This window comes from Podarcis raffonei, chromosome 1, assembly GCF_027172205.1.
Source record: "Podarcis raffonei isolate rPodRaf1 chromosome 1, rPodRaf1.pri, whole genome shotgun sequence".
In the NCBI taxonomy this organism is placed as follows: domain Eukaryota; kingdom Metazoa; phylum Chordata; class Lepidosauria; order Squamata; family Lacertidae; genus Podarcis; species Podarcis raffonei.
The window spans coordinates 75390837-75418320 of record NC_070602.1 but is presented as its reverse complement, the minus strand read 5'-3'; the positions used below and the strand labels follow the sequence as shown (position 1 = coordinate 75418320).

Below are 27484 nucleotides of genomic sequence, written 5' to 3'. Positions count from 1 at the left end.
CCCTCTCTGCAAGCCCACCATAGCCTGAAGGAAGTCCTACACACTCCAAAACTGACTGTCCTGTGTGAACTGGTCCTAAGGTTCAAACTGTGTGTATGTGAAATGTATGAATATTCTCTAGATTTACTTCAAATGCATTAGTTACATAAAGAATAAGGCTTAGGGCAGTGAAGTTTCCAGTACAACAATTTGCTTTACCTTTTTGATATCTTAAGATATGCTTTTTGTCCATTAAGACATTATCTATGCTACAGAAGAGATGCAACAGATTTTGCAAAGGCCCCCAGGCTACAAAAGTGTCTGACATTTCTTGGGGGTTTCAATGTTCGATTTAATTTAATTTTTGGGGACAAATTTCACTACTTTCTCTGAGTATAGGATACATTTTAAATCACTTTCAAAATGAAAGTTGAAGTTATAGTTACAGTGGTTGAGTTAGAACAAATAATGTAACAGTCTGCAAGTAAACAAAGTAATTCTCTTGCTCACTGCTAGAAACTAAATCACTACAAGGCTAAAGGATGTAAGCGAAGATACTTCACAATCCACAAGGGTATCAACAAGAAATTCATAACCCATCCCTGTTACCAAAACAGAACAGCTTATACTGTACTATAAACAAGCCTAGATAGGTACACTTGATTTTAAGTGTGAAAACTGTAAAATAATAGAATCATAGAATTGTAGATTTGGAAGGGACTCCCCACAGGCAATTTGCCAAAGTGTAGGGCCTTACATTTGTCCCTACTGAAATTCATTTTGTTAGTTTTGGCCCAGTTCTCCAATTTGTTATGGCAATCGTGAATCCCTATTCTGTGGCAATAGCTATCCCTCCCAATTTGGTGTGGTCTGAAAGGAGTGCTGCTCTATTGGCATTTCACCAAAATAAGAACAAAGATACAAGACAAACAAATTACAATACCCCCAGGGGCACGCCAACGGATACTTAGTTATAGTGGGCAATGATCAACAGTAGGAAATACAAATAGAAAAATTTGAAGGAGTTCTTGAAGTCAATTATGTCCTTTTCACAAAATGCAAGTGCAGGTTGAGCTGATGTATATTTTATGAGTTGAGGACCAGAACTAACAGTGTATGCAACAACACCATGAGAAAATGCACAAAAGGGTACATAATTGTGAACTCCATCCCTACAGGCCACTCAATAAAGCCTTACCTCTGCTATGAACTGTCTAGACTAGAACCTAGAGCAGGCATAGGCAAACTCGACCCTCCAGATGTTTTGGAACTATAACTCCCATCATCCCTGACCACTGGTCCTGTTAGCTAGGGATGATGGGAGTTGTAGGCCAAAAACATCTGGAGGGCCAAGTTTGCCTATGCCTGACCTAGAGTGTAGATGGGCTAAGGAATGGATATGATCCCAGGAGAAGTCCCTCTCCCACCCTACAATATGGTAGGGATGGTTACAGTGACTTACCCGTTGTAAGGATAACTAGATAATGCATATGAAGTGCTATGAACACAAGGAACACTATGCAAATGTTATGTATTATTTATGAAGGAGGCCTCTCATGCTTTTGTCAAATGATCAAGAGAAAAAATGGAGGTGGGAGAAGCTTTTTCTGCAATGTCATTAGGCCATTTGATGGGCAACCAAGAAGTAAATGGAAGATACCTGAATGAAGCAGGTAATCTAATCTTGAAGAAGAATGCATAGCAGTTATTTTGCTATGAATATTCTAAACAATTCTGGATAGGTCTCCCCATCCCTTGCCTACTGAAATCCTGTGAAGTTCAGGTGGGGTGGAGTAGATGGTCCAAAAATAAATTAATGCTATATATCCATATTGGAAGGTGGCACAAGATTAAGGTCAAATGCAAGTGAAGGTTAGCCAATTGACTAGAGCAGAGGTTTTCAACCTTTTTGAGTTCACGGCTCCCTTTACCAAGTACATTCTTTCTGCGGCACCCTTGTGGGGCTCGGGAGCCCAGTTATGTCACCTCTTGCCTGCAGGGCTATCAGCCTTTCATCATTTTTCAAACACCCTACCTTGTGGACTGTTCCCTCAGCTTCCTCTCCTCTTCCCTTGGTCTCTGAGCTGCCCCCACCCCAACCAGAGACTGGCCAAAGTTGAACGTGAGGCCAACACCTTACCTTGGGAGGCAGCAACGGGTGCTGCCAGACCTGCGTGGCAGAAAGGCTCCCCTTCAGCACCAGGCACTCAGCTCCAAGGCAGGCCTTTCACACAGCAAACAAATAAAAGGCCAGCACAGTGCCTGCCTGTCTCCCACTTGTCTGTCCATTCCCAACAGCAAGGGCTGGTGGGCTAGCTGGCTGGGCTCCCTTGCCCACTTGCCTGCTTACTCCGAGGCCGCCTCAGCTCCTGGCAACCAGCACCTCCTGGCCAGCCCCAGAGGCACCATTAACCCGTGGAGCTTGTAGTCAGGGCTGCTGCAACAAACAGCTGTGCAAGCCTTTGGGAGGCAGAGACACAAGAGGGCATCAGAGGGAAGGAAAGAGGGAAAGAGGCCAGTGTTGCTCGCAACACCTCTGACCATCATTCAAGGCACCCCAGAGTGCCATGGCACACTGGTTGAAAAACACTGGACTAGCGATTTAGGCTGTAATCCTTTACACACTTTTGGGAGTAAGTCCCATTTAATTCATTAAGACTTATTTCTGTGTAGACATGCATAGGATTGCGCTGTTAAGGTATTTCTGAGTTGATTTAGTGTATTGTTCTTAGGAATAGCAAATACCTTCCTCCAGTTAAGAAAGAATAGACTTACATGTTCAATAAGGTTTTATTAAATTCCCCCAGTGATGCTTTGAAAGGATATAAAATGGAATCTTCCAGTTAGTGTTAAGTCAGTGCAAATCTCAAGACTTACTCATACTGAGGCATGCCTCATTCGTTTATGCATTATTCAGTTGTCCATCACTTTCCGGTGGTAATTTTGCAAGCAATAAAGCTAAAACCTCACACTTATTTGAATGCAACCCCCACTGAACTCTGGCTTATTTCTCCCAGATAATTGAGTATAAACCTTTGCTGTCACTGTAACTGCACTACTGGTTTTAAAAGGAGCTGCTATGATCAGATGTATCATACTTTACACCTTCTGAAATGGCACCAATTCAAATTCTATAAAATAGCATTTTTATTACATTTGCAGGTCATCCCACAGCATACTCAGGATGGCGCACAATAAAGAAGGTAAAAACTGAAACACAAAGTTATGATGTAAAGAAAGGGAGGTACAAAAACAAAACAGAACTCAAAACACTGCCCCCCTAGCCAAGAACAAGATTTTTAAAAGATGGCCAGACTATTCACGTTATTTATTAAAACAAAAATTAAAAAATAACCTGTGTAAAAAGTAGGGCTGGGTGATATCTGCTTTTCAGTATCATGATATATCACCAGATAAACACTGTGATTTTGAGATATCACAATGTCTTAAGTAAGGATGGAACTACAGTATATAGAGATGAGAAGGGAGACAGACACAAGGGAGATGCAGACACAGAAGGGGAGATGGGAGGAAAGAGGCTTAAACAACAGGGCAAAGTTTATTTTTATGTCATGGCCGATGGTATCAAAGGTCACTGAGAGATCCAGCAGAACTAGGAAACAGCTTTCACCTCTGTCCCTAGCCAGGGGCCCGTCAGAGATTATCGACCAGCGCGACCAAGGCAGTTTCAGTCCCATAATGAGTCCTGAATCCAGACTGGAAGGGATCCAAATGGTCCACATCCTCCAGGCATGCTTGGAGTTGTTCAGCAACCACCTGCTCAATCACCTTAGTGTTTGCTTCTCACACTAATGACATTTTCAAGAGACAAGATAACATCCATGAAGTAATACTGAGAGACTGTAAACCAAAACTATTATGAACTTAGCCACAGCTTGTAATTTGAGTCATTGTTTCCAATGTGCGCTTTGGCTTGTGCATTTGACAGTATATACTCAATATATGAATCTCACTGAACTCAATAGGATTTGGGGCATGGTAAGGAATTTTTAACTGAGGGTGGGTCATCAAGAACAGGTGTAGACAGTAATACTAGTGGTGGAAGCAACTGTATTTGTGCCCTGGAATGCTATATTAAGTTTTAGTGAAAATGTATTAAGAGATTGTTTTCTCTTAAGTGGAAGCATGCACAAAGGAAGAAACTGTCATGAATACAATATATTGCTTTCCACAAAGTTTACATTGCAGCACTATCATGCACATTCTGGAAAAGCAATGGGTCACTGCTAACCTGCGTTTTGATGTAATCTAGGAGGAAGCAGTCATTCATCAGCCTTCCAAAAATTAACAGGTCTAATACTCTACAAGCATGTATCTACAAAGGCCTTTCTGCCAATTCTATCTGTAATGGGTCAAATAGTTCTGGCCTTCAGACTAAAGTGTAGAGAACAAAGCAACCCCTAAAAATGCAGATTGGCTATCCTTCATCTGGGGCTATTTGCTGCCAAAATTGTCTACAGTTATCTGTTTGTAAGGAGAAGCCTGCATGAGCTGATCAGGGACAGACAGACTTATAGACAGAGTCTATAACCTTCTTTCCTTTTCAAGTTCAACTGCTGTGAACAAAAATTGTTTAAACCCATCACATTTACAGCTGAGTTCTTGACAAAGTATTTGAATGCCTACTACTGTTGACACCAAGAAATTATTCATCAAGGGAGATGACCCGCAGGCAAATCTGACCCTATACAGTTGTCTGTACACAGTACACTGGTAAGATTTCAGTTTTGGCATTTAAAAAAATTAATAATTTTTTTATTAAAACAATAAGAAAAATGTAAAACTGTGGCCAGAGTAGCCCAAATAATGTGTTGGAATTCCAGATATGTGAACTGTCAGTAATACATCACCTTTTAAATACAGATTTCCTCTAGGGCAGAAGACACCATCACAGCTTTGTATTGAAAAGAAAAACTTAGCTCTTTAGCATCCTTCAGTGGCTATGTGGTTACACTACACTTCTAGAAACTGCCTTCTAAAATATACGAGGAACTGGCAGTACTTGTTTTGGCACTGCAGCCACCTGGCAGAATAGAATGCTTATGCATCACTGTCTCAAGTCTCCCTCTGCACCAAAAATCTGTCAAGACATGAAAATATGATCCAGACAAGAGCCTTAGAATTTTTTGTATCAAATACAGAATTAAGTAATCCAAGGAGACTAAATACAATGGTTTGAATAGTGGAGAGGAAATGCAAGGCAAGCAGGTCTTCTACTCAGCAAGGAAAAAATTGCAAAGTGGGAGGGATTATTAAAAGATTATTTTGGCTCCAGACAATAACAATACTGATATCACTGGAAAAAATAAAAATACTAAAATGCTGTATTCTCACAAACACCCCTGAAGAATATATGTATGTATTGCTGTATAACCCCTACTATGTGATTTTATTTGCACTTCATTTGTATATAATTCCCTGTAATTTCAAAAATGTCAAATTAGCCAACATGCAAATACAAGCCCCTTTAGTGCTAACTCCCGGGCGCAGATAAGAATTAGAAAGAAAATCAAGGAGCAAATCAGAGATCTACAAGAAAACAGGACTGATAAAAAACAGAAGATGGCTGACTAGCCTCTATCATCTTAAGTATTTTGTCAAGCCACAACTTCCGAAATGCCTGTGGAAGCGAAAGCTAGAAGTACTTCATTGTGTACATGGGCAAAGGCCAATTCACATACTATGTATTCACTATGTAACGAAATGTCCTATAGGTTACAGGCCAAGACTTCAAAAATGCTTTTTTAAACTTAATTTATTATGTATTTATTTAAAACGTTTGAATGTTAAACCCTTCTTCCCGGTTACTTTTCTTTTTTAAGAAGGACGACTATAATTTGCAATTGGTAGTACTTAATATGTTTGTGTTAAATCTTCTGCAAAGGGGAAAGCCAGTACCGGTATGCAGACCTTATAACACAAGCTTTCAGGATGCTCATCCACTTCTGACGTGTATGTCAGAATAAAGCTCCCTTACAGCAAAATCCACGTGTCCTTTTGCACAAATACAGACCTACATTCATAAACATAACATAGACTCTTTTGGAGCCTTCCACGAAGCCACTCTCTGTTTAAAAAGCCGGTACGCTGCGCTAGGACTTTCTCAGCTCTTTTAGGTCAAGAGGGGGGAAAGCGTGGATTTCAAATACGTACCAAAGTTTGTGCAAGTCTCGTTTTTGCAAATACGCGCCCCCCAGCCGAGAGAAGCTCCTATTTGCAGCTTACACACTACACTGCCAAGGACAGAATTACATACCGATGTGAGGAATGACGGAAAACCGTCCTCTTCTTTTAAAACGGGCTTTCCTTAGTTCGGCCTGGCTGTTTCTCGCATTCCCTTCCCTCGCTCGCCCACTTACCCGACGTGGTTAAGACGGAGGCGGAGGAAGAGGAGGGAAAGAGTGAGGAAGGAGGCATGACGACGGGGCAAGACCATTTTCGCGCGTGTCACAAGGCGCGGACGGGCGGAGGGAAATGAAGCGGACACATGGTCCGCCCCATCCCTCCGCCCTGAAGGGAGCTGAGGGGGCCCTCTCGGCCCACGCAGGTAAACGGAACCCGTCGGCCTAACCCTCCGTGGGGCAAACAGGGGCGCCTCCTCGGCCCCCCCCCCGCCACACCCTCGAGGAGAAGGTCCCGGAGTCAGGAGCGGGGAGCGGGTCGGGGGCTCGGGGGACGCGTCGTCAGTCACAGCAGCGCCAGTACTCACCGGGCCCCTCTGAGTGCTAACAGTGGTCGCCATGGCACCTCCCTCAAACCGAGGTGGTCGTCCCTCCTTCCGCCGATGAAACGTCCCTCAATCCGACGCGGCAGAGTCAGCTGATTCCCCCTTCCTTACCGTCTGGCCACGCCCCCAGTCCACCGCTATCCGGCACTGCGCGTGCGCTTGGAGGATCCCACCCCGCCCCTCACCCTCAGTAGACGCCGCCGTAAGAACCGTTACGTGATCACGCGCAGGCGCAGGCCAGAGGAGGTTCCGTTCTCAAACTGCCGCCGTCGCGCGCCTCTCATCCTTTATCCTCTCATCCCCTTTTCGCCGCACACGATGGGAATCCCTGAGCCTGCTGCCGTCTAAGGCGTGTGCGCACCCACACGGATTTCTTTAGTATCTGGGGCCCGTTGCCGAGGATGTGCCGAATGACAGAAACGGCTCCGCAGGGGCGGCTGAATATTTTAGAAACGTTTTGCTTTAATGGGCCGTTATTAACGTCACTAGCCCCGCCCCGCTTATTAAAAAGTCACCGCCATTTCCCACCACAGCGGACTTTAAGCTAAGGGCCTGCCGCTTCACTGAACCCGTTGACGCAACCGCGCCCGTGCACCTCCTGATTGGCTGGCTGAGTGCGGGTGGGCGTGGCCGCGTTAGTCCTAGCGGAAGGGTCGCGCGACCTTTCATCCGTCGCCGCTTGTCTTCCTGCGCGCGCAGGAAAGTGAGATGGTAGAATTCTGGCCACTATCGCTTCAGACTAAGTGAGGGGTACCTGTGTGTGTGAATATAACCACCCCCCCGAAACGTCCCACAACTTCCTACAACTAAAAACAGCTGGCACTATTCCACCCCAAACTTCTCTCCGTCTTTTCGCAAAGCTCGTGCCCAGGAAAGAAGTTAGGGGGGCGGGGGCGCGCGCACACACGCTCTCGCTCTCACTCTCTCCCTGCATCTACAGTATGCAGGAATATGATAGCTTCGTTCAGCTCTCACGCTAATCTCACAAGTGAATGGGCCAGAACACTAATTATATTGCATGGCTGGTTCATCTGCTCCGGTGCAGGAGAGGGGAAAAACACTAAAGAGTTTACCATAAAACTAGTCGGGCTGGGGAATAAATGGCCAGAAGTAGCAATATCAGCACATGCTAAAGGAAGAAGTAATACGAGTGATAGAAAGCCAGTGTTGTTTTGGCCATGGTTAACAGTGCAATTCTATGCATATTTAGAGTTAGAAAGGAGTCTACAGGTTATGTAGTCCAATCGTTTATGATGTTTATGATTGTCCAAATTGGAGAGGGTTAGAACTATGCAATGGAAGTCGAGAGGGAGAATTCAGAGAGGCTAAAGGTCCCTCGGGTAAAACACACAATGAGAGACACTGTTTATATACTAATGCTGGAGCCTGCTGGACCAAATAGCTGAGCTGGAGTGCTTGGTTTTAAAGGAGAGCATAGATATAGTGAACATAATGGCAACCTGGTGGAGAGAACCAGTGGGTCATGGTTATCTTTCTGTACAAACACTATAAAGGGGTAACTTCCACCCTATGGGCTTAGTTAGGCTCGAGCATGGGTCCCATTTGGGCCCATGGGACTGTTTTCCTCAAACCTTGCTCATCTTCCCCACAGCTGACATGACATCAAGTGTAGGGTTGGTAGGTACATGTTCTTTTGCACGTGGAGCTACTGGAATCAACTGCAAGGAGAAGTTCCCAATCAAAAACTGCATAGGACAGCTGAGGGGGCTCACTGTCAGTGCTGATTTGTTTGCTGGCATGGTTTGAATCCAAACTGCACCTGAAAATTGACTTTAAAGGGTGGGTAGCCTTCGGCTGCCCACCTGTCAGTTGGCCTCCAGGATTTAAATGGTATTACACATCCAGCCTGTTGGTGAGTCTAATTCCCCATCTCTTCTCTAAAGGAAGGCATTTTGGAAGTCATGTTGCTCTGTATAACAAAGAGGGCATAGACGTCCAACAAATTAGAAATTTTCAGAGGTGTAGACTCCTTCATAGAATCACTCGGTGGTAGTATCAGTATCAAAATTAATTAAGTGCAAGGGGTACTTGAGATGGAGAATGAAATCAATGAGGTATCCCAAGTAGGAAGTGTTACATTAATGGGTGATTTCAAATACCTTCCTAAAGGCTGGGTAAATGTGATTAGTGTTGCCTTCATTCAATGAAAGATCCCTTGCTGCAGAGGAACAATGCCAAGGAATACTTAGCAAGGCCTCACTCCTTGTTCTACAGAGGAACAAAGAATGCCCAAATAGGGCTTATAACATCAGTCAATGAGTCACAAGTATGAAAGCCAGCACAGGCACCAGTTTCATATAAGTTATAATATTTTAATCAAAGCGGTTCATACATTCATCTGAGTCAGTGGGACAGGAGCCACATTGTGTGGTGTATTTTATTTATCTAAAGCATTTCCTTTGACCTTTAGGTGACACAGCTCCAAGAGTGTCTTACATATTTACTTAAAAATCAATCATTTTTTAAAAATAGAAGTGTATGGTTTTTAACTGTCCTATTTAACTTTATAGTGATAGTGACATTTTGTCTCAATAGCTGCTTCTTCCTTACAGGGCAGTTGGTGTCCGTGGTAGCTGAAAGGAGAAGGGTCCTCTCCTACCAGAAATGCACCAGCAGATGGGGAGGGGGTGATAATATTTTACTTTGCTACCTGCTTCTTCTGTCTTTATGAAGGCTATGCATGCAGTGTGGTGTGCTATAATCTATTAATCACAAAGGAGGTGGAGAGTTTGAGCAAAGTTAGCAGCTTCATGTGCATATACCTCTCGTGGTATGTGGTCTGCATCTACATGTGCAGAAAAATTAAGTGATAAGAGTTCCTAAGTGGTAGAATAGCCATTACCACTTTACATAAGAAGAGCCCAACTGTATCAGAACAAAGACCCAACTAATCCAGCATGCTGTTCTCACGGTGGCCAGGCAGATGTCTATGGGAAGCCCACAAGCAGGACTTGTACTAGAGGAGAATCGTATTTTTGAATGCCCTTCTATATATCAGTACAGTGGTACCTCAAGTTACAACCGTCTCAGGTTACAAATGCTTCAGGTTACAAACTCCACTAACCTGGAAGAGTTACCTTGAATTGAGAACTTTGCCCCAGGATGAGAACGGAAATCGTGTGCCGGCGGCGCAGTGGCAGCAAGAGGCCCCATTAGCGAAAGCACGCCTCTAGTTTCAGGTTAAGAACGGACCTCCGGAACAAATTAAGTTCGTAACTAGAGATACCACTGTAGTAGCAGCAGCGTGGCTAGCCGCTTGGGTGTCCTGGGCGTTGCGTGCACCCTGTACCCAGGGGAGGGGTGAGCTGGGGCAGGGCATGCTGTGTGGAGACTTGCCGCCATCTCCCCCTCAGCTGTAGGGCGGCTGAGGAAGAGGCAGTGGGCAGATGCAAGCCCCATGCTGGTGCTTTAGGCAGAATTGAACCTGCAGGCGCCTGAGCCACTGCGTCACTTCCAGGAGAGACGTGTGACTCGGGTGCCTGCAGGCCCCGCGGTAAGTGCAGCCCTCCACAGTGTGGCGGCCAGTGCCCCCCCTCCCCCTAGCTACGCCTCTTGAGTAGTAGTAATAAATATTTGCATGTAGGAAGCTGACATGGGCTAGATCTTTGCTCCCTGACAAAGGGTAGTGTGGTTTTTGAAGGGAGCATTCCAATACAGCATTCTTTAGTTTAAAGAGGTACTGTCGATTCTAGAATTTTACCACATTCTGCTCATTTTGTAGACCAAGGCATATTTTGCACAAGCTGGAAACCATTGCCAATGGTTTCTTCCTGCAGGCTTACATGCTGGGTCAAACTGAGCTGAAGTAACATACATGTGCATGAGAATTGGCCTTTGAAGTCTTGGAACATATTCTGATTTTCTGAAGGAAGCGGCAGTTGGTCCTTGTATAGAGGAAGAGCAATTTGTGCCATCACTAAAGAGGAGTCTGCATCAAATGGTAGTTCAGCCTGCTTTTTAAATATTTAGCATCTGACCTCCTCTAGCCTCTTGTGTAATTCTGGTCTCTTCAACAGAACAAAGACAACTTTCATATTAATCTGAGTGCTGTTCTGGGAGATAAAAATCTGATCATTTCAAAGTCTATTTGAATAATGTAGCTGCTTCCTGCTGCTAATATCTGCAGCATTAATTTAGTCATTAATTTAAATTCGTGCTGCAGATCCCAACAGCTGGAAATAGAATAGTGCAATTAGGAGCTTTCTAAATTTATAGCAGATATTTTTATGCACTATTGTAATGCATGTATGAAGGTATGGCAGCTCAGAGTTATCATGCCGGCTCCAATAAATACATTGATTATAAATGGATTCAATTCATAGAGTGTGAAAGATAGCATCTACTAGATTCTAGCAGGACAAGTTGAAAACAAAGGCCACCAAATGTCAGCAACAAAATAGAATTCAATTCAGGCAAGTGAACATAGGGTTTGTTTAGCCAAATGATTATATATCCTGCTGTTTGTTGCCTTGATCTTTGAGTGCTAACGCAAATCAGTACAGTAGTATGCCAGAGTGGTTTTGTTTCTGAGGAGGGCCAGAAGGGGGCAGTAGGCTGCAAGCATGTCCTCATTTGATGTTAACAGTTATCCAAGAATCTCCAGGCTGTTTCTGCAAGGCTGTGCTTGATTTAGAGCAAATTTGCTGGTTGCTTGCGCTGAAGGCCTGGAGTAGATTTCTCCTAGGAATTTATTCTCATAGAGGGGAAATCTCAAGAAGTAGTGGTGGTTAGTCCAAGATTGTATTTGGCAGTATGGATACTTGTGTACTTACATGCTGTTAAGATAAAACTGAAATGCTGAAAGACAAACCTAGAAAACAAATTTGTGACATGAAAAACAAATTTTGGCTCTGTGGCAAAAGAAAAGAAAACGTGTTAGTTGTGGCTCTGGGTAATTCTGATCACAATCTTTGTTTCCAGCATTTAATTTGCTGAAGCAGAATTGACAATGCAGATCATCACTATAAAATTAACTGTAACAGAACTAGTTCTTGAATTCTCCTGTGTAGCTTTCTGGACATTGAGTTATTGTCTGCTTGCCAGGTCTTGCAACTAAATTCCCTAACAGCTTGGTTAAGGAAAGTGCATCTTGAATATCAGGAAAGGTTTTTTGGTATCTGCTTGCAGCACAGTCCTATGGCTTGGCTTCATCTTTACTGAATCGCCAACCCCACTGTGTTCAATTTGTTTTACTCCTGGGAAGATGTGCATAGAATTGCAGCCTTATCTTATTACCTTTGACATTCATATACCACCATCCCTCACAGGAGCTCAGTGTTAAATAAAGAGTTATTCCCTACTATCCATTTTATCCTCACATCAATTCTGTGAGGAGGGTTCATCTGAAAGGATAATTACGGACTTAAGATCACACAATGAGGTCCATGGCTCAATGGAGATTTGAAGCTGGCAGCGGAATACCAGTAGTTGGAAGCAGTGCTTTTTTCCTGGGGGTACTCAATGGTACACAGTACCGGCACCTTTTTAAAAGAAGCAGCAGCAGCAGCAAAGCACTGATTAAAAGTATGACACTTACTGTAACAACTTCATGGTGAGTACTGGCACTTTTTTTCCTAGAAGAAAAGCACTGGTTAGAAGACTGATTGGGGTATTGAAAGCCCAGAGCTGGTAACTCTGTAAGGCAATAGGAACCCAGTGGGGTGGATAGAGCCTTTACCAAGCAAAGGGTGCTGCAATACCTCACAGACTGCCTCTCCCCATATGAACCAACCTGGACCCTGCGGTCATCACCTGAGGCCGTTCTTCATGAGCTCCCTCCACAAGAGGTCTGCAGGGTGACAGCACAAGAATGGGTCTTTTCTATGGCGGGTTCCCGTTTGCAGAATGTTTTTTCCTAGGGAGGCTCGCCTGGCACCTTCATTACATATATTTAGGTGCCAGATGACAACCTTTCAACCAGGCATTTGGCTGATTAACATTCTATGGCTTTTTAAATGTGTTTGATGGAGGGGAGGTTATTGATTTGTCTTTGTTTAATTATGGATTTTGTATTTTTCTGTTGTGATCAACCAAGGGATCTTTGGGTGAACACCAAGGAATGGCGCGACGACATTTCCCTCCCTAGTGCCACCCTCTGTCCCCGACCAGAGATAAAAGAGCACAGCCAGTTACGGGCTATGCCCTGTATCCCCACGTCTGCGAGGCGGTGGTCCAGAAGATCATGATCGATCATGTCAAAGGCTGCTGACAAATCTAAAAGGATCAGTCCTGACCCACCTCGATCCAGTTGTCTATGGAGATCATCTGTTAGGGCAACCAGAGTCCTCTCGGTCCCAAAACCAGGACGGAAACCGGACTGAAATGGATCTAAAGCCGATGTTTCCTCCAGAAACCTACCAAGCTGTTATTGCTGTTTCTTAGCTGGAAGGATGTACAGTTAGGCTACAATTCTAGACCTGCTTCACTAGCAGTAAGCTCCAAGTAACTCAATGGTGCTTGCTTCTGCCTTGGATTGTGACAAAATGTGGGTCAGTAAAAGGATCTCCTAGAATACTGTTACAGATGCTAGGATTTTGGCTATTTGTGGAATGAACAATACTTTGCACATTTCATTCTCTCATGTGAGCAAAACAATTAATTTCAAGCAGGACTCAGTTTTTATTTCTGTGGACTAGATCCTCAGTATAGGCCTATCTGTGTAAATCTGATGGGCTGTTTCCAGCAAAGTCATTGTGGAAATGGAATGAATTGCTCTTGTACAACACCTCTCCTCCCTCTCCTCTCCCAGCATGATTGCCATACCTCGCCCCAAATCTGCTCTGCATCTCCCCTCAAACCTCAGAAGGGGACTTAGAGGCAGTGTGGGAGTTGAAGTGGGGGAAGTTCTGTTGTGTGAGTGAAAGATGTTCACTTAGCTGCACAAGAATTTGGATTCAATTCAATTATTCCAGTGCAAACTAATGAACTTGTTGGTGTCAGCCCAAATTGAAAGGTCTTCCAGTGTTGCATTTAGTTTTAGACTTCTTTGCAAGTGCTGCCAGCATTCAGAATCCTTTATTTCTGAGATTATTGCATCAAGCAGCAGTGATCTAATCATATGTGACTAAGGTAAAGAGTAAAGGGACCCCTGACCATTAGGTCCAGTCGTGGCCGACTCTGGGGTTGCGGCGTTCGTCTCTCTTTATTGGCAGAGGGAGCTGGCGTACAGCTTCCGGGTCATGTGGCCAGCATGACTAAGCTGCTTCTGGCGAACCAGAGCAGTGCACACGGAAATGCCGTTTACCTTCCCGCCGGAGCAGTACCTATTTATCTACTTGCACTTTGACGTGCTTTCGAACTGCTAGGTTAGCAAGACATATGTGACTAGACTGAAGTAAAATTCAAATAATTTATTTTCTCTTAATACAGTATAAGTATTAGCAACAAACAGCACAAACCAACAAGTATAGGTTGTTGGTTGCAGGGTACAAAACTGTGTACAAAACTGAATCCAATCAAATAAAGAAGTCAGCATACGAATAATCATAAATCTCAATACAGAAAACCAAGGAGATCTAAAGCAGCAGCAGCATATCCAGTACAGGTCAGATTTACAGAATGCCTCAGACTGAAAAGCCTCTCCTGGGTTCCTCCAAAATCTATTTATTTATTTGAACATGCATCTATGTAATTTGTATGTGCAGATATTAGGGCTCTTACACAAAGTAAAAATGAAAACCAATTTTTAAAATTATTCAAATGTAGCCTGATTAGTTGTTTACTCTCTGGAGGTATCCTACTCTTAAAGTTTAGCAAAGTTTCCAGCTCTTCAATTGTAGGTTATTTACTGATGATGATGATGATGCTTTTTTCCATGCTGAGGAGACAAAGCATTGAAGTAATGTGCTTGTTTTTGCCACATTTCAAGCAAAGCAATGCATATATTCAGCTCATTAAACTTAACAATGCTAAGTACAAGAACATCAGCTACCAGTTGATATGAACTCGTTTTTTAAAGAAAAAATATGTGAAGTTTGAGAGATATCATCATGATTGTAGCCTGGAGAGGGAGTTACTTATTTTAGCTTAGAAGAGGTGATTTGGGAGTGGAGAGAAACACTTTGTGATCACTTTTATATCAATGTAATGAGCATGCAAACCACATAAACTCACAGTTCAGAGTCAATCCCACACAAAAACAACAGTACCAAAAATCCACGTAGCACAGGCTACTTGTAGGCTCTATGTTATCTTGGTACCCCCAAGTCACTGGAGGTGGCTAAAACATTAATAGAGATGAGTGAACCTGCCTCGTTCTAGTAGTGCTTAAGGAACATGGACCGTGATGTCATAACCAGTGTTGTTTTTTAAGAGAAAAAGGTGTTGGTATTCACCATGAAGTTGTTACAGTAGGTGCCACACTTTTAACATTTGGGGGGGGGGGAGGTGCCAGTACTGTGTACTCCTAGAAAAGAAGCACTGGACTCATCACATTTTATGTTTCCCCAGCTTTGCCATTAGCAGCCAATGATATGAGGTGGGAGGAGTGAGGTAGGAAGGTTGCCATTGCCACTGGCTGAGTGGTTCATGAAACAGCAAGTAGTTATTAATGGGAGTGACAGGTGTTACTATTTTCCCAGGTGGACTATTTCTAAAACTAGAAGTCACTGGTGAACAAAGGCATCTGATGAATTCATACTAAATCTGGTAATTAAAGTGAAAATTGAAGCCATGGGAAAGGTGAGAGAACAGAAGTCTTAAAAATCCACTATGGTAACATATGGATGTAATTTTCAAAAGCGGCTTGGAGAAGCAGTTAAGGTGTCTAAAATGGCTATAAATCAAATTTGTTTTGTAATAAAAATTTAGACACTAGGATTTCCCCTCCCCATTCCATAATTTGAGTTCCTGCGTTTGTTCTTCCTTCAGCCTTTGCTTTCATTCCCCTCCCTAATCTAATGCATAATTTTTGCATGATAATTTGTTAGCATGATAATTTCTACTCCCAGTCTGACTACCATGAGTGATTGCAAGTGCCAGTAACAAAAACGAGTTGTTGCATTAATCCAACGCTTTTTCTTGTCACAAATAGTATGTATGGATCTTTGATTATTGAAATAGGTCTGTATAAGTTGGTATTTCAGGGCACTTGATTCTAATGGGCCAGTAGCTTATTAGAGCACAGGTTCTTCTGTTCAGTTACCTGTGGAGACCTTAGCAGCACAATCTGGAAGCAGTCATGGCTGCACCAAGATCTTAATGCACCTATCCTGCTGACAAAACTAATACTGTACCAAAAACTGTTCCACATTTTATCTGAACATTTTCTACCAATTAATTTTTAAAAATGTGTTGGAAAAATATCAAAAGGGAGGGAACTTTTCAGTGATGTTCTCATGGGTAAGGTGCAAGGTTTTTGTTGGGCTCACCTTACTTCCTGAAAACCCTATTAAGTCCTTGGCTGGGCTTTTCTACAAGTACATGGAGACACAGAAGCTTTTTGTTAACATTTTTCTAGAGTGTTTTTACTTTTAAATAAATCATTAGGTGAATAATAAGGGTGTAGAAATACTCTTTAAAAGGAAGAGCTTCCGTTGAAAAACAAAACCAGCAAGGGTGCAGATCTCAGAAGCTTATTAGTTATCTTTTCCAGCTCCTTGCATTTCAGATAAAGCCTAGGGGAAGATGTTGCGAGGTACCTCCTTCCATGGACCTTTTAGATTTCTCTACTTTTTGGTACCTGTTGAAGACTTTCCTCTTTCAACAAGCCTTTCATCCCATAAATGAAATGCACCATTTACTTCTGCTGAGAAGCAGCCCCAGGGAGTCTTCGGCTTTTGCACCCTCTTAAATCCATACCTGTACCATGGAGCTTGTGAAGAAAGCGGAGACAGAAAAATGCCCTTTCAGAGCTCCTCAAAGTTGACCTACTGTTTCAGTGCAAAGGCTAAGTGAAACGCAGCTGTGAAATGTGTGTTCAGACAGGTAGCTCACTGGGCAGCAGAGAAATAAGAGGAATGAAATACACACCACGCCAGCAGAATGTCTACTGTTCATGCAGCACAAAGTAAAGCAAGTTGAAGAAGTGCAATATATCTCCTTAGAATGTTGTGTGTTTTGTCTCCTACAGAACCATAGAACACTTCACTGGGTGCTGTACCTTGCCTTGGACTTGCTGCCAACAAAAGAAAGAACCATCTAGCTACCACATAGCAGTATCAGCAGAAGGTTCAGGTGCATCGCCATAAGTGAATTTTTGAGAGCTGGAATTAGCAGATCTTTTCTAGTGGAGAATGTCAAGGAAAAGCCATGAGAAAATATAGAAGAGAAATGAGAAATTGCTCTTGGGTTGCTATGAAGCCACTCTTCCTCTCCTTTCACAGGATGTAGGACCCACATGCAGAAACCTACACACAAATTCCAACAATTATGTTTCCCATTCTTGCAACGTTCTCAAGTAAAGTTACAGAGAAGAAAAAAATAAAATGTAAATTCCAGGTGAAACAGAGTAGAATATCTGCTCTTCAGTTGCACCTTTTTTGAAAAGATCCTCCAGCACTTTAGAAATACTTACATTGACTACTGGAGCCAAAGAGTACTCAATAATAGTTCCTTGTCATCCTGGAAAAAGTTACAAGGGGGTGCCACAGGCTTCTGCCCTGAGCCCATTGTTGTTCAATGTCTTTATAAATGATTTGGGTGAAGGAATTGAGGGGATGCTCATGAAAATTGCAGATGATATCAAACTGGGAGGGATAGCTATTGCCACAGAAGACAGAATCGGGATTCAAGATGACCTTCACAGATTGAAAAACTGGGCCCAAACTATTTTTTTTAAAAAAATGAATTTCAATAGGGACAAATGTAAGGTTCTACCCTTAGGCAGGAAGAGCCAATTTCACAAATAAAAGATGGGGGACACTTGGCTTGCCAGTAGTACATGTGAAAAGGATCTAGGGATCTTACAAGGCCACAAGTTTAACATGAGTCAATAGTGTGATGCAGTAGTAAAAATAGGTAATGCTATTCCAGGCTACACCAACAGAAGTATTGTATCCTGATCAAGGGAACTGAGAGGAGAGATGATAACCAATGACCATCTCAAATACGGTGTAATATTGATGTATCTTTTCCCCCCATGTAAGATTTTATAAGCAGTGTTTTTTAAAAAATAAAAATAAATGTTTGCTTTACTCCCCAAAGACAGTGGTTCTGTTCACGCTGGTGGGCTATGCCTTTATATCTGTCACAGATACATGGTTTGGAACAAAAGGGAAGATGGAAGAAGAAGAATGGCTGCTATCCATTTCTAAAGTCAGGTTAATGGAGGCAAGGCATAGTAAGTATAAAGCAATAATAAAGATTACTCTTCTTGTTTTGCCAAACAGATAAATAGATTCCAGGCTTCAATTTATAAAACAGACATTAGACCAAACAGCATGCATCCCTCCCTGTCTCCATAATTGTGTACCACACTGTCATAGTTAGTGATTGGACTAGATTAATATTGGCAGAACTGGTGTTCTGACAATTGCTGGAGACTGCAGCAGAAGAGTGGAAAGCACTGCTGAGCAGTTAATAAGTGGCCATTCTTCAGTCGTGCAGCACTTGGAATAGCTTTTCAAAGGGAGAAAAGAAAATTCTATTGGGTTTCAACACCTGGTTGAGCAGCTCAATAGAGACAAAATTGAACGTTATAGCAGAATCATTATTTATTTCAGGACTACATCTTCATTGCATGGGCAGTCTTAAAATGAAAGTTATTTCAATGTGAATCAAGTTCACGCCAGCATCTCAGACGGCTTCTGTGGGAAAGGAGCTCTTTACACATAATTTCAGGTGGCAATCATATCCAGCTGAACACATTGGGGGGTCTTTGTTTTTGTTTCAATGTGTTTAAAACATGCTGGATTAATAGGAACAATACCAAGGTGACTTAAAAAAACAACAACACCCTATTTGTGAGATGCATTGTTTTCCAATTTTAGCAACAGCAAAAATTAGCTCTGATTAAAATAATGGTGCTGTTGGTGTGTTAGATTTAGGACAGATAAAAGAAAGCATTTTTTTGCACAGTGCATAGTTAAACTATGTACCTGCAGGAGGCAGTGATGGCAACCAACTTCATTGGCTTTGAAAGAGGATTAGACAGAATCATGGGGGAATATGTTTGTCAGTGGCTAGTAGGCATAAGGGCTGTGTTCTGCCTCCATGGCCAGAGGCAGTAATACTTCTGATTATCAGTTGCTGGATACCTCAGGAGGGGAGAGTTCTCTTGTGCTGGGGTCCTGCTTGCAGGTTTCCCATAAGCACCTGGTTGGGCACTGTGACAACAGGATGCTGGACTAGATGGGTCATTGGCCTGATCCCGCAGGTGGTTCTGATGTTCATATGCCAGCTAGACATCTGAAGTATTTTTCTTGACCTCTCAAAAAGCGCAATAGTATTCTAGCTCTGGGCCCTTGAGACAGAGCAGGGTAGTCACCAAATAAATAGCAAAACCCTTTGGAAATTGTCCTTTTGGTGAATTGATGAAATTTAAATGGAGGGTAATTCCAACGTCTTGTTCTCATTAACTCTGTGAAAAAATACATTTCTCTCTCTCAAGCAAAGTCAACATCATTATTCTTTTGACTCTGGTTCATTACAAGTAGTCTTTGCTTTTATGCAGTGAAACTGTGTTTATCCCCTATAATTTAGCTAATCCTTTCCTCTCCCTGCAGTAACAGGATAGACATGCAAATCAGCTCCTATCAATTTCATGTGTGAAGTGGAAAGTCAGGCAGTAGGAATGGAAGTGGGGGCTGGGGCTGGGGAGGAGGTTCTGCCACTTGAATGTCATACATTCCCCCATTGCGTACTCTAATTTTATAGCTATTAGTTTTTATAATTAACAGTGAATATTAAAGAGATTTTAAGATAATAGAAGCTCCCAATAGTGACATTCAGCAGGTTCCACCCACCCCACCCCCCTACCATATCCTGTTTCTCTCTCCCGTCACCTCACTGTTTTTGGTGCTTGAGTGCCTTCAAGCAAATCATTATTTTCTGTTAGATGTTTAATCACAAACCTTGCAAGGAAATTTTCTGTTTTTCATGCTGCACTCGGTGCAGAACTAACTTCATTACCACATTGACACGCTAGCACATTTGTCAGCCTTAAAACCCTGTCGTCTTAAAGACCCCAGTCCAAAAATTCCCCTTGGAAAAATATTTAGTTTTAAACGATACAGTACAGCATAATTGGTCTGAAGTACCAGAGTTTTTTTCTATTTCCAGCTTACCACTGGGCTATTCCTCCTCGGTCTGACAGGTTGTCAGGGGTATGGGGGCGGGGGAGGGGAGACTTTTGAAGAACAGTGACTAGTTTTAAAGGAAGCTCAAAGCTCGAGGGGGTGTCTCTATGGTAACATGTTTATGTAAATTTTCAGGTAAGGGATGTTTTCTGGGGCACTTTTTCCCCCTACTGGCGTGACTGAAAGCAGTAACACTGATTTCAACAGAGCATTGTTACCTTAATGTTACTTGAAGTTCCAAGCTGTTCTTTGTGTACCTATTGGCTGTTTTCTAGTAAGAGGGCATTTTGCCATATTGTAGCTATAGAGCAATTAACGTGAGAAAAGCTAGGGGGAAACATACCAAGTGTTTAGAGGAGAGCACCCCATTTTTAGATGATTGTCCTTTTCAGGGTGAAATGTCTTGTTTAGGAACCTGAGCAAACGAAGTGCTTGATGGCTTTGTGTGTGTACACACACACACACACACACCCTATACACACAGAGAAAAGGAGGGAAATATTTTTTTTAAATGGACTGCTGCTTGATAACCCAGTTGTGTGTGTGTCTACAGTTCATAGTAGGCTTGGGTCTTCAGTGCATGTTGGCCTCATGCAAGACAGGACAGGCACATTTTCATTGGATCTGGAGGAATGGTCAAGAGACTGATTCTGCATAGGTGTGGGCAGTCAGGCAGACACAGGCATTTTGAAGGGATTCAGCTTCTGATAATCATCTTGGCCCCATCTCACTTTTGGCTTCAGTATTTCATACTTCTGCTGTGGAAATGAAAACACATCTTGGATTGTACACTTGGTTGTGGTCCTTTATGAAGCTGAGCGACACTACAGCTGTTTTGTCATGTATTGGGCATGAACAGGAACTGAGGCATTCACAGCAATGTAAGGGTCAGACTACATGTGTTGTTAATTGTGCAAATAGGACTAATAGGAATGTTTGTTTTAAAAACTGTAAATAGCAGCTATAGTGGAGTCAAAGCTGTAATGGGACTGCAAGAGAAGGGAGAGAGTAACCCTTTCCCCTCTTGTAATTGTTCTAATGAAAATTACTCCCTGAAGGTTCTATAACTTGCATGGGGAGATCAATGGAGGCTTTTGGCTCCTGATGCAAACAGCAGCTTGAGACTATGTGTGGGGCAAAAGGACAAACTCTCCCTCTCCTCCCCCTGTGGTCCTGCTGCTGATCAGAATCCCATGAAACTCCACCAACCTGCCTTAGTATGCACAGGTGCACGAAAAAATAAAGAGGAAAGTATACAAGCTTTTCCACAAGCAGCACCTTGACTGATTTTTGCATATCCTACATCTACATTTTTTATGCTGACTACAGAATATACAAAATAAAAACCAAAGGCAAACCTTCGCCGTTCCCATTTCTGTTCTATATTAACAGCATTCAGACATGCATTCTAATAACCTGTGATTGTGGGTAAAAACATTCTGCATATTTTAAATGCTATTCACTATTTGTTGGAGACATTCAGAAAAGGATGCAGATGCCGCTTAGCTTATTCATATGATGCTTTTTGGAGAAATTCCGGAAATGACTCCATGTTGTCTGAAATGATCTGTCTGCTTACTTTCTTGAATCCTTATGAATTGTTCCCAAACTGAAAAACATGCGTTAGAACTAAATAAGCATCAGTCTGTGGTCAATGGTCAATCTAGCTTGGTATTCTGTCTCTCAACAGTGACTAACCAAAAGTTACAAGGAAGCTTTTACATGCAGGTCAATGACAATTCAGCTGTAGCCTATTGCCATTCCCCAGTCTCAGCAGTATATTGCCTTTCAATGTCTGTTTGCCACAGCCTAAAGCTTCAAAAAGAACCATAATCCTCTTTTCCATCCTAGTCATCAACAGAAACATCCTATGGCAATGAATTTCATAGTTTCATTGGTCATTGTAATCTGGGCATTTTTCCCGATGATTCTTCTCTCTGTTTACTTCATGGGGGACCATCTTCTCATGACCATATGCCTGAAAGGAACCACAGTAAGTTGCAGGATTTTAATTCATTATTATTATTGCTTACTGTTACTAAACTCCAGGGCTACATTGCCCCATATAAGCAAACCAATGGCATATCTGTCTTGTCCCCTCCCTACGGTAAAGTTTTCATTTTCTGTATCTTGTTTATTCAGTTTTCTGTTTATCTACAGGCCTCTGCCTGGCAGGCTTTGTGTATCTGCTTTACACATAAATGTCAGATACAATTCTGAAGCTTCAACTTGGCTGCCACTTGGCTGGTTGCCATGTTGATCTTTAGGATTTTTATTTGCCTGTCGCAAAATGCTATCTGTTTATTTCAGTTGATTTTAAATCTGCCAATGTGCTCTGAAAGCACTTACGAAACACATTTGCCTAGCTTGCCTAGTGCAAATATGGAATATCTGGGCCAAATGTCCGCAATGAAAACATTTATTCACAAATCCAAGCAAACTCTGTCACTTTTCTTCCTTCTTCCTCTAGCTTCCAGCACAAATGAGAGAGAAGAAAATCTAAGTCTTTCGCAAGTTGATCCGCCTCCTACAAACCAAGAGAATAGGTTAATTCCAGACTTTGGACTCACAGCTTCCTGACTCCTAAATTGATTTTTAGAACAAACATTCATTTCCTGTATCATGAGGTGAAATTGCTACATAAGTCATGATAGCGGAAGCATGGCATAACGGCTAATTCTGAGTAGCTGTGACATAGGAAACTATTGGTTCAGAGCTCACCTCTGGTGTCAGCTCATAGGTGTGTGGCCTTAGGCAAGGCACTATGCTTCAGTCTTCCAGTTGCAATGGGCAGATAATAATACTGACCAACTTTACAGGATTATTGTAAAGATTTTGAATAATGTATGCATAGAGTTTTGAAAAGACATTAGTAATGTATTTGTAGCCTCTTCCAAAAGCAAATGAGGTCTCCCACTGAAACCCCTTTGAACATGGCTTTGATGGCTTCATTTGGTAAATTTTGGCAAGTGTATTTAGAATATATATATGAGCCATTTTATTTCTCATACTTTTCTGGGTAGGCCCGAAGTAAAGACCGGAGCAGCTAATGTGAGCAAAAGATGGGTGAAACCCAATGTAGCATGAGCAGGCATCCTTCCTCCCTCCCTGACCAGTCTACCTCCCTGGGTAAATAAACTCTGGAAGAATTAAAGAACTACCCTCCTTCTATTTCTTAGCATTCTTAATCATCAGCATATACAATTTTAAGATGTCTTGGAATGTTCTCAAAATCACATTGTAAGGCTGTAACGCTAAACACACTTACTAGTCAGGGATAAGCCCAAGTGATACAACAGAATTTACTTCTGAGTAAACATGCAACTACTGTACTGCACTGTAACATTATAATCCTATCCATGTTTACTTGGAAGTAAGTTACCCTGTGTTCAATGGGGCCTGATCTCTAGCAAATGGTGGGTTTAGGATTGCAGCATTAAACACCTAAATTGGCATGGTACATAATATGAAAATAGGAACATATAGCAAGCTGCCTTAGGTTGAGTCTGGTAATTGCTCCATCTGGCATGGTATCACTGACACTTACTGCCAGCAGCTGTATAGGATTTTAGACAGGAGTTTTTGTTTTTTTTAAAATAGTATTTATTGAAGTTTTAAGGTTACAAAAAGAAAAAAGAAGAAACACCAAATTAAACAAAAACAAAACAACACATCACAATAAAAAACAGAAAAATAGAAACAATTAAAAAAACAAATCGAACCTCCCCATAACTTGTCTTTCATTTGCTTGTTTCCCTGACCTCCTCACACCTCCCTTTTTTGTATTCTAAGTCAATTATCCATTTCAGCAAATCCTTTCCCTCTCTTCAAATTTTTATCCTGAAAAATTATCTTGATATTAATATAAGTTTACTTTTCCTCCTTTCACCAATTAACAGTCTATTTTTCTTAAATCTTTGTTACATTTTTGCTAGAATCACATAAGTTCATTCCAACATCATTCTAACATTCATTAATTTTACAATGTTTCTGTAAATAGTCTTTAAATTTCTTCCAATCTTCCTCCACCAACTCTTCTCCCTGGTCTCGGATTCTGCCAGTCATTTCCGCCAGTTCCATATAGTCTATCACCTTCATCTGCCATTCTTCCAGGGTGGGTAGATCTTGTGTCTTCCAATACTTTGCAATAAGTATTCTTGCTGCTGTTGTGGCATACATAAAGAAGGTTCTGTCCTTCTTTGGCACCAATTGGCCGACCATGCCCAGGAGAAAGGCCTCTGGTTTCTTCAGAAAGGTATATTTAAATACCTTTTTCATTTCGTTATAGATCATCTCCCAGAAAGCCTTAATCCTTGGGCATGTCCACCAAAGGTGAAAGAATGTACCTTCAGTCTCTTTACATTTCCAACATTATCGGGCAATTGATAAATTTTCACAAGCTTGACTGGTGTCATGTACCACCTGTATATAATTTTCATTATATTCTCTCTTAAGGCATTACATGCCGTGAACTTCATACCTGTGGTCCATAACTGTTCCCAGTCAGCCATCATAATGTTATGTCTTGTGCCCATTTAATCATAGCAGATTTCACCGTTTCATCCTGAGTGTTCCATTTCAACAGCAAGTTATACATTCTTGACAAGTGCTTAATTTTGGGATCTAACAGTTCTGTTTCCAATTTTGATTTTTCCACCTGGAAGCCATTTTTTTTTTGTCCAAATTATATGCCTCCATTATCTGATAATAATGAAGCCAATCTCGCACTCTATTTTTTAATTTTTCAAAACTCTGCAGTTTTAATCTGTCTCCCTCTTGTTCCAAAATTTCCCAATATTTCAGCCATTTAGCCTCCATATTGAGCTTTTTCTGAGCCTCCGCTTCCATTGGTGACAGCCACCTTGGGGTTTTATTCTCAAGCAAATCCTTATATCTTATCCAAACATTAAACAATGCTTTTCTGACAATATGGTTTTTAAACGCTTTATGTGCTTTGACCTTATCATACCACAGATATGCATGCCACCCAAAGACATTATTAAAGCCTTCTAAGTCCAACACATCAGTGTTCTCAAGAAGCATCCATTCTCTCAGCTAGCAAAAAGCGGCTGATTCATAATAAAGTTTTAAGTCTGGCAGGGCAAATCCACCTCTTTCCTTAGCGTCAGTTAATATCTTAAATTTTATTCGAGGTTTCTTGCCCTGCCAGACAAATCTAGAGATATCTCTCTGCCACTTCTTGAAACACTCCATTTTATCTAATATTTGCAGTGTTTGAAACAAAAACAACATCCTTTGGCAATACATTCATCTTTATCGCAGCAATTCGGCCTAGCAATGATAGCTTCAGGTTTGACCATATTTCTAAATCCGTTTTCACTTCCACCCAACATTTTTCATAGTTATCCTTAAAGAGATTCGCATTCTTGGCAGTCATGTTAACCCCTAGGTATTTCACTTTCTTAACCAATGTTAGCCCTGTCTCCTTCTGAAATCTTTCTCTCTCCATCACTGTTAGATTTTTCTCTAAGACTTTAGTTTTCATCTTATTCAACTTAAATCCCGCTACTTGTCCAGATTCTTGAATCAATTCCAGTACTCTTTTAGTTCTAGATTCTGGCTCCTGTAGTGTCAATACCAAATCGTCAGCAAATGCTTTCAGTTTGTACTGTTTAGCTCCATAGACAGGAGTTTTTCCCAACCTACCTTGACAAGCTGGGGACTGAACCTGGGTCCTTTTGTATACAAAGCACTTGCGCTACTTCTGAGCTACAGCCTTTCTTTAGTGATGTCTTCTGTACAGGAGAACAAACCTTCCTGAAATTCTTAATTCGTGTTAGCAAAATAGTTAAAGAATCAGATGACATACTTTTGGAGAGTGGGTTTTTTTTAATACAAGGAAATTATAAATTTAAAGTACATATTGCTTTTTAAAGTGGCAATAAATCTTAGGTGTTCCTAGAAGGTTGAGAAGAGTGATTCTTAAAATGGCATTAGGCCATTATTTTTCCAAGTAAGGCATGGCGAAAAAAATTGTATCAGTTCTGCAAGGTCTTGGTCATTCAGCAGCAGGAGAAGGCTATTAACTATGAAGTTATTGTTGAAGAAGTAGGTATATAATAGTATGAAAACTGTGCAAAGTCCAACGCAAAGTAAAACTGCATGCAAAAGCTTTAAAGGATCGGAGAGGTAATCTGACAATTTGGCTTGTTTAGGCCTTATGAGTAAGTCTTCAGCACTCATTCTCTCATTTCCCTCTGGTAACTTTGGAGTAATTTGATACTGTACAGGTACCCCCCTAATATTTTCAGACTGTTCTGCAGGGTCTCTTATCATTGTTTCTGTATCAGAATTGGTCCTTGCCAAATGAGAACCGGGCTTCTTCGTAGATAAATGAGGCTCTTTTCTTCTGGCTTGAATTACATTGGCCTGCTCGTTGCTTTCTCTACTCTGTAAGGCAGGTCCTGGTTTATCATCTTGATGCTGAAAAACCTTGATGGCATTATTCCTGTTTGTGCCTAGTTTTCGATTGATGTGTGCCAAGCTCCTGTTACGACTTTCTAATTTCTTAATCTTTTCCTCTTTCTCATTTATCAGACTCATAACCACCTCCACATCTCTATCCAGTTCTTCCACCCATTTCTTGAGGGACTGCGATTTGTCTTTTATACTCCTGTTCAGGTCCTGAATAATGTTTCTTTCTTTTAATCGCATCTTATTTGGAGAATGCCGTTTTGCAGCTGTTTGACAGGCTTCATATCCCTGACTTAGATAATTCCCCATTCATCAACTTATGCGTGCCTGTTTAGGGAATATTGTGAAGGCAGTGGGAAGAGTAAGATATTTGTTCAGAATTCTTCCCTACTTATACCTTCACATCACTCTGATGTCATAATGATTAACCAACAGTACCATTCACTTGAAACTCTCAAAGCAGATAGATAGCAAAGGGAACTGTATGGAAATATGGGGTTAGCCATAAGTGGCAATATGTACCATCAGTGTGCAACTGGTAAGCATGTTGTTGAAGCCTGAGTATTTACTGATAGTTTCATATTTACAAACACACATGCACCTCTGATGGGCTTCTTTTTCACACATGCATCGTCTTCACTTTCATGGCTTCTCTGGACGCCTGATAAGGCATTGCCTCCATGTTATGATCAGTGGCTCACTCTAAGGCCAATGAAGCACTGGTTAGAACACATAATCCCATCTACCATGTGGCAATAAAGGCAGCAAAGAAGTCTTATTTCATGGCTTCTGCTACATCCTCAAATAATAGTCCAGCAAGTGACACTGACACAAAACCCCACACATACACTAAGTAGAAAAATAGAAGCATTACCACCCCACCCCACCCCACTCACCATCCCCCCTCTTTCCCCCTCTTTTCTTCCCAATCTATTACTGCATGCAATACTAATGTCTCACAAAAAAATGAAACAGATTTGCAGAAAACACAACTTGAAAAAAGAGACAATGCATATATATTTTGTAAACTAAGAAATCTTTAATAAAATATATTGTAATAATAATA

General features: G+C 41.7%; 2 protein-coding genes and 1 long non-coding RNA gene across 6 annotated transcripts in view; 1 reads left to right on the top strand and 2 right to left on the bottom strand.

Moving 5' to 3' along the window:
* TOLLIP (toll interacting protein) overlaps positions 1 to 7282 on the bottom strand; it is a 31044-nt gene extending 23762 nt beyond the window's left edge. Inside the window, exon 1 of one of the 3 annotated variants that reach the window (XM_053394441.1) lies at positions 6710 to 7282. In XM_053394441.1, coding sequence (XP_053250416.1) covers positions 6710 to 6742 — 33 coding nt within the window. In that variant the 5' untranslated portion in view covers positions 6743 to 7282. Of the gene's footprint in view, positions 1 to 6256; positions 6363 to 6709 lie in introns of those variants that run through there. The other 2 variants (XM_053394449.1, XM_053394457.1) reach the window with 2 other exon arrangements.
* On the top strand, positions 6512 to 23554 carry LOC128416569 (uncharacterized). The gene is made up of 5 exons (XR_008331253.1): positions 6512 to 6547; positions 16818 to 16921; positions 17891 to 18026; positions 21835 to 21976; positions 22454 to 23554. It is a non-coding gene; the product is annotated as an uncharacterized LOC128416569 (long non-coding RNA).
* On the bottom strand, positions 20556 to 26812 carry LOC128416552 (uncharacterized). 2 transcript variants are annotated; one of them, XM_053394475.1, is made up of 2 exons: positions 25651 to 26812; positions 20556 to 21961 (listed from the first exon to the last, which is right to left on the bottom strand). In XM_053394475.1, the coding sequence occupies exon 1, from the start codon at positions 26725 to 26727 to the stop codon at positions 25927 to 25929; it is 801 nt and encodes a 266-aa protein (XP_053250450.1). In that variant the 5' UTR covers positions 26728 to 26812; the 3' UTR covers positions 20556 to 21961; positions 25651 to 25926. The 2 variants fall into 2 exon arrangements, with proteins under 2 accessions (XP_053250450.1, XP_053250445.1); XM_053394470.1 differs by lacking the exon at positions 20556 to 21961 and adding an exon at positions 22387 to 22510.
* Between the last annotated feature and the right edge of the window lie 672 nt (positions 26813 to 27484).

Bases quoted from the DNA above. Each gene is read 5' to 3' on its own strand.
- LOC128416552 (XM_053394475.1), bottom strand. From the start codon at position 26,727: ATGGGGAATTATCTAAGTCAGGGATATGAAGCCTGTCAAACAGCTGCA.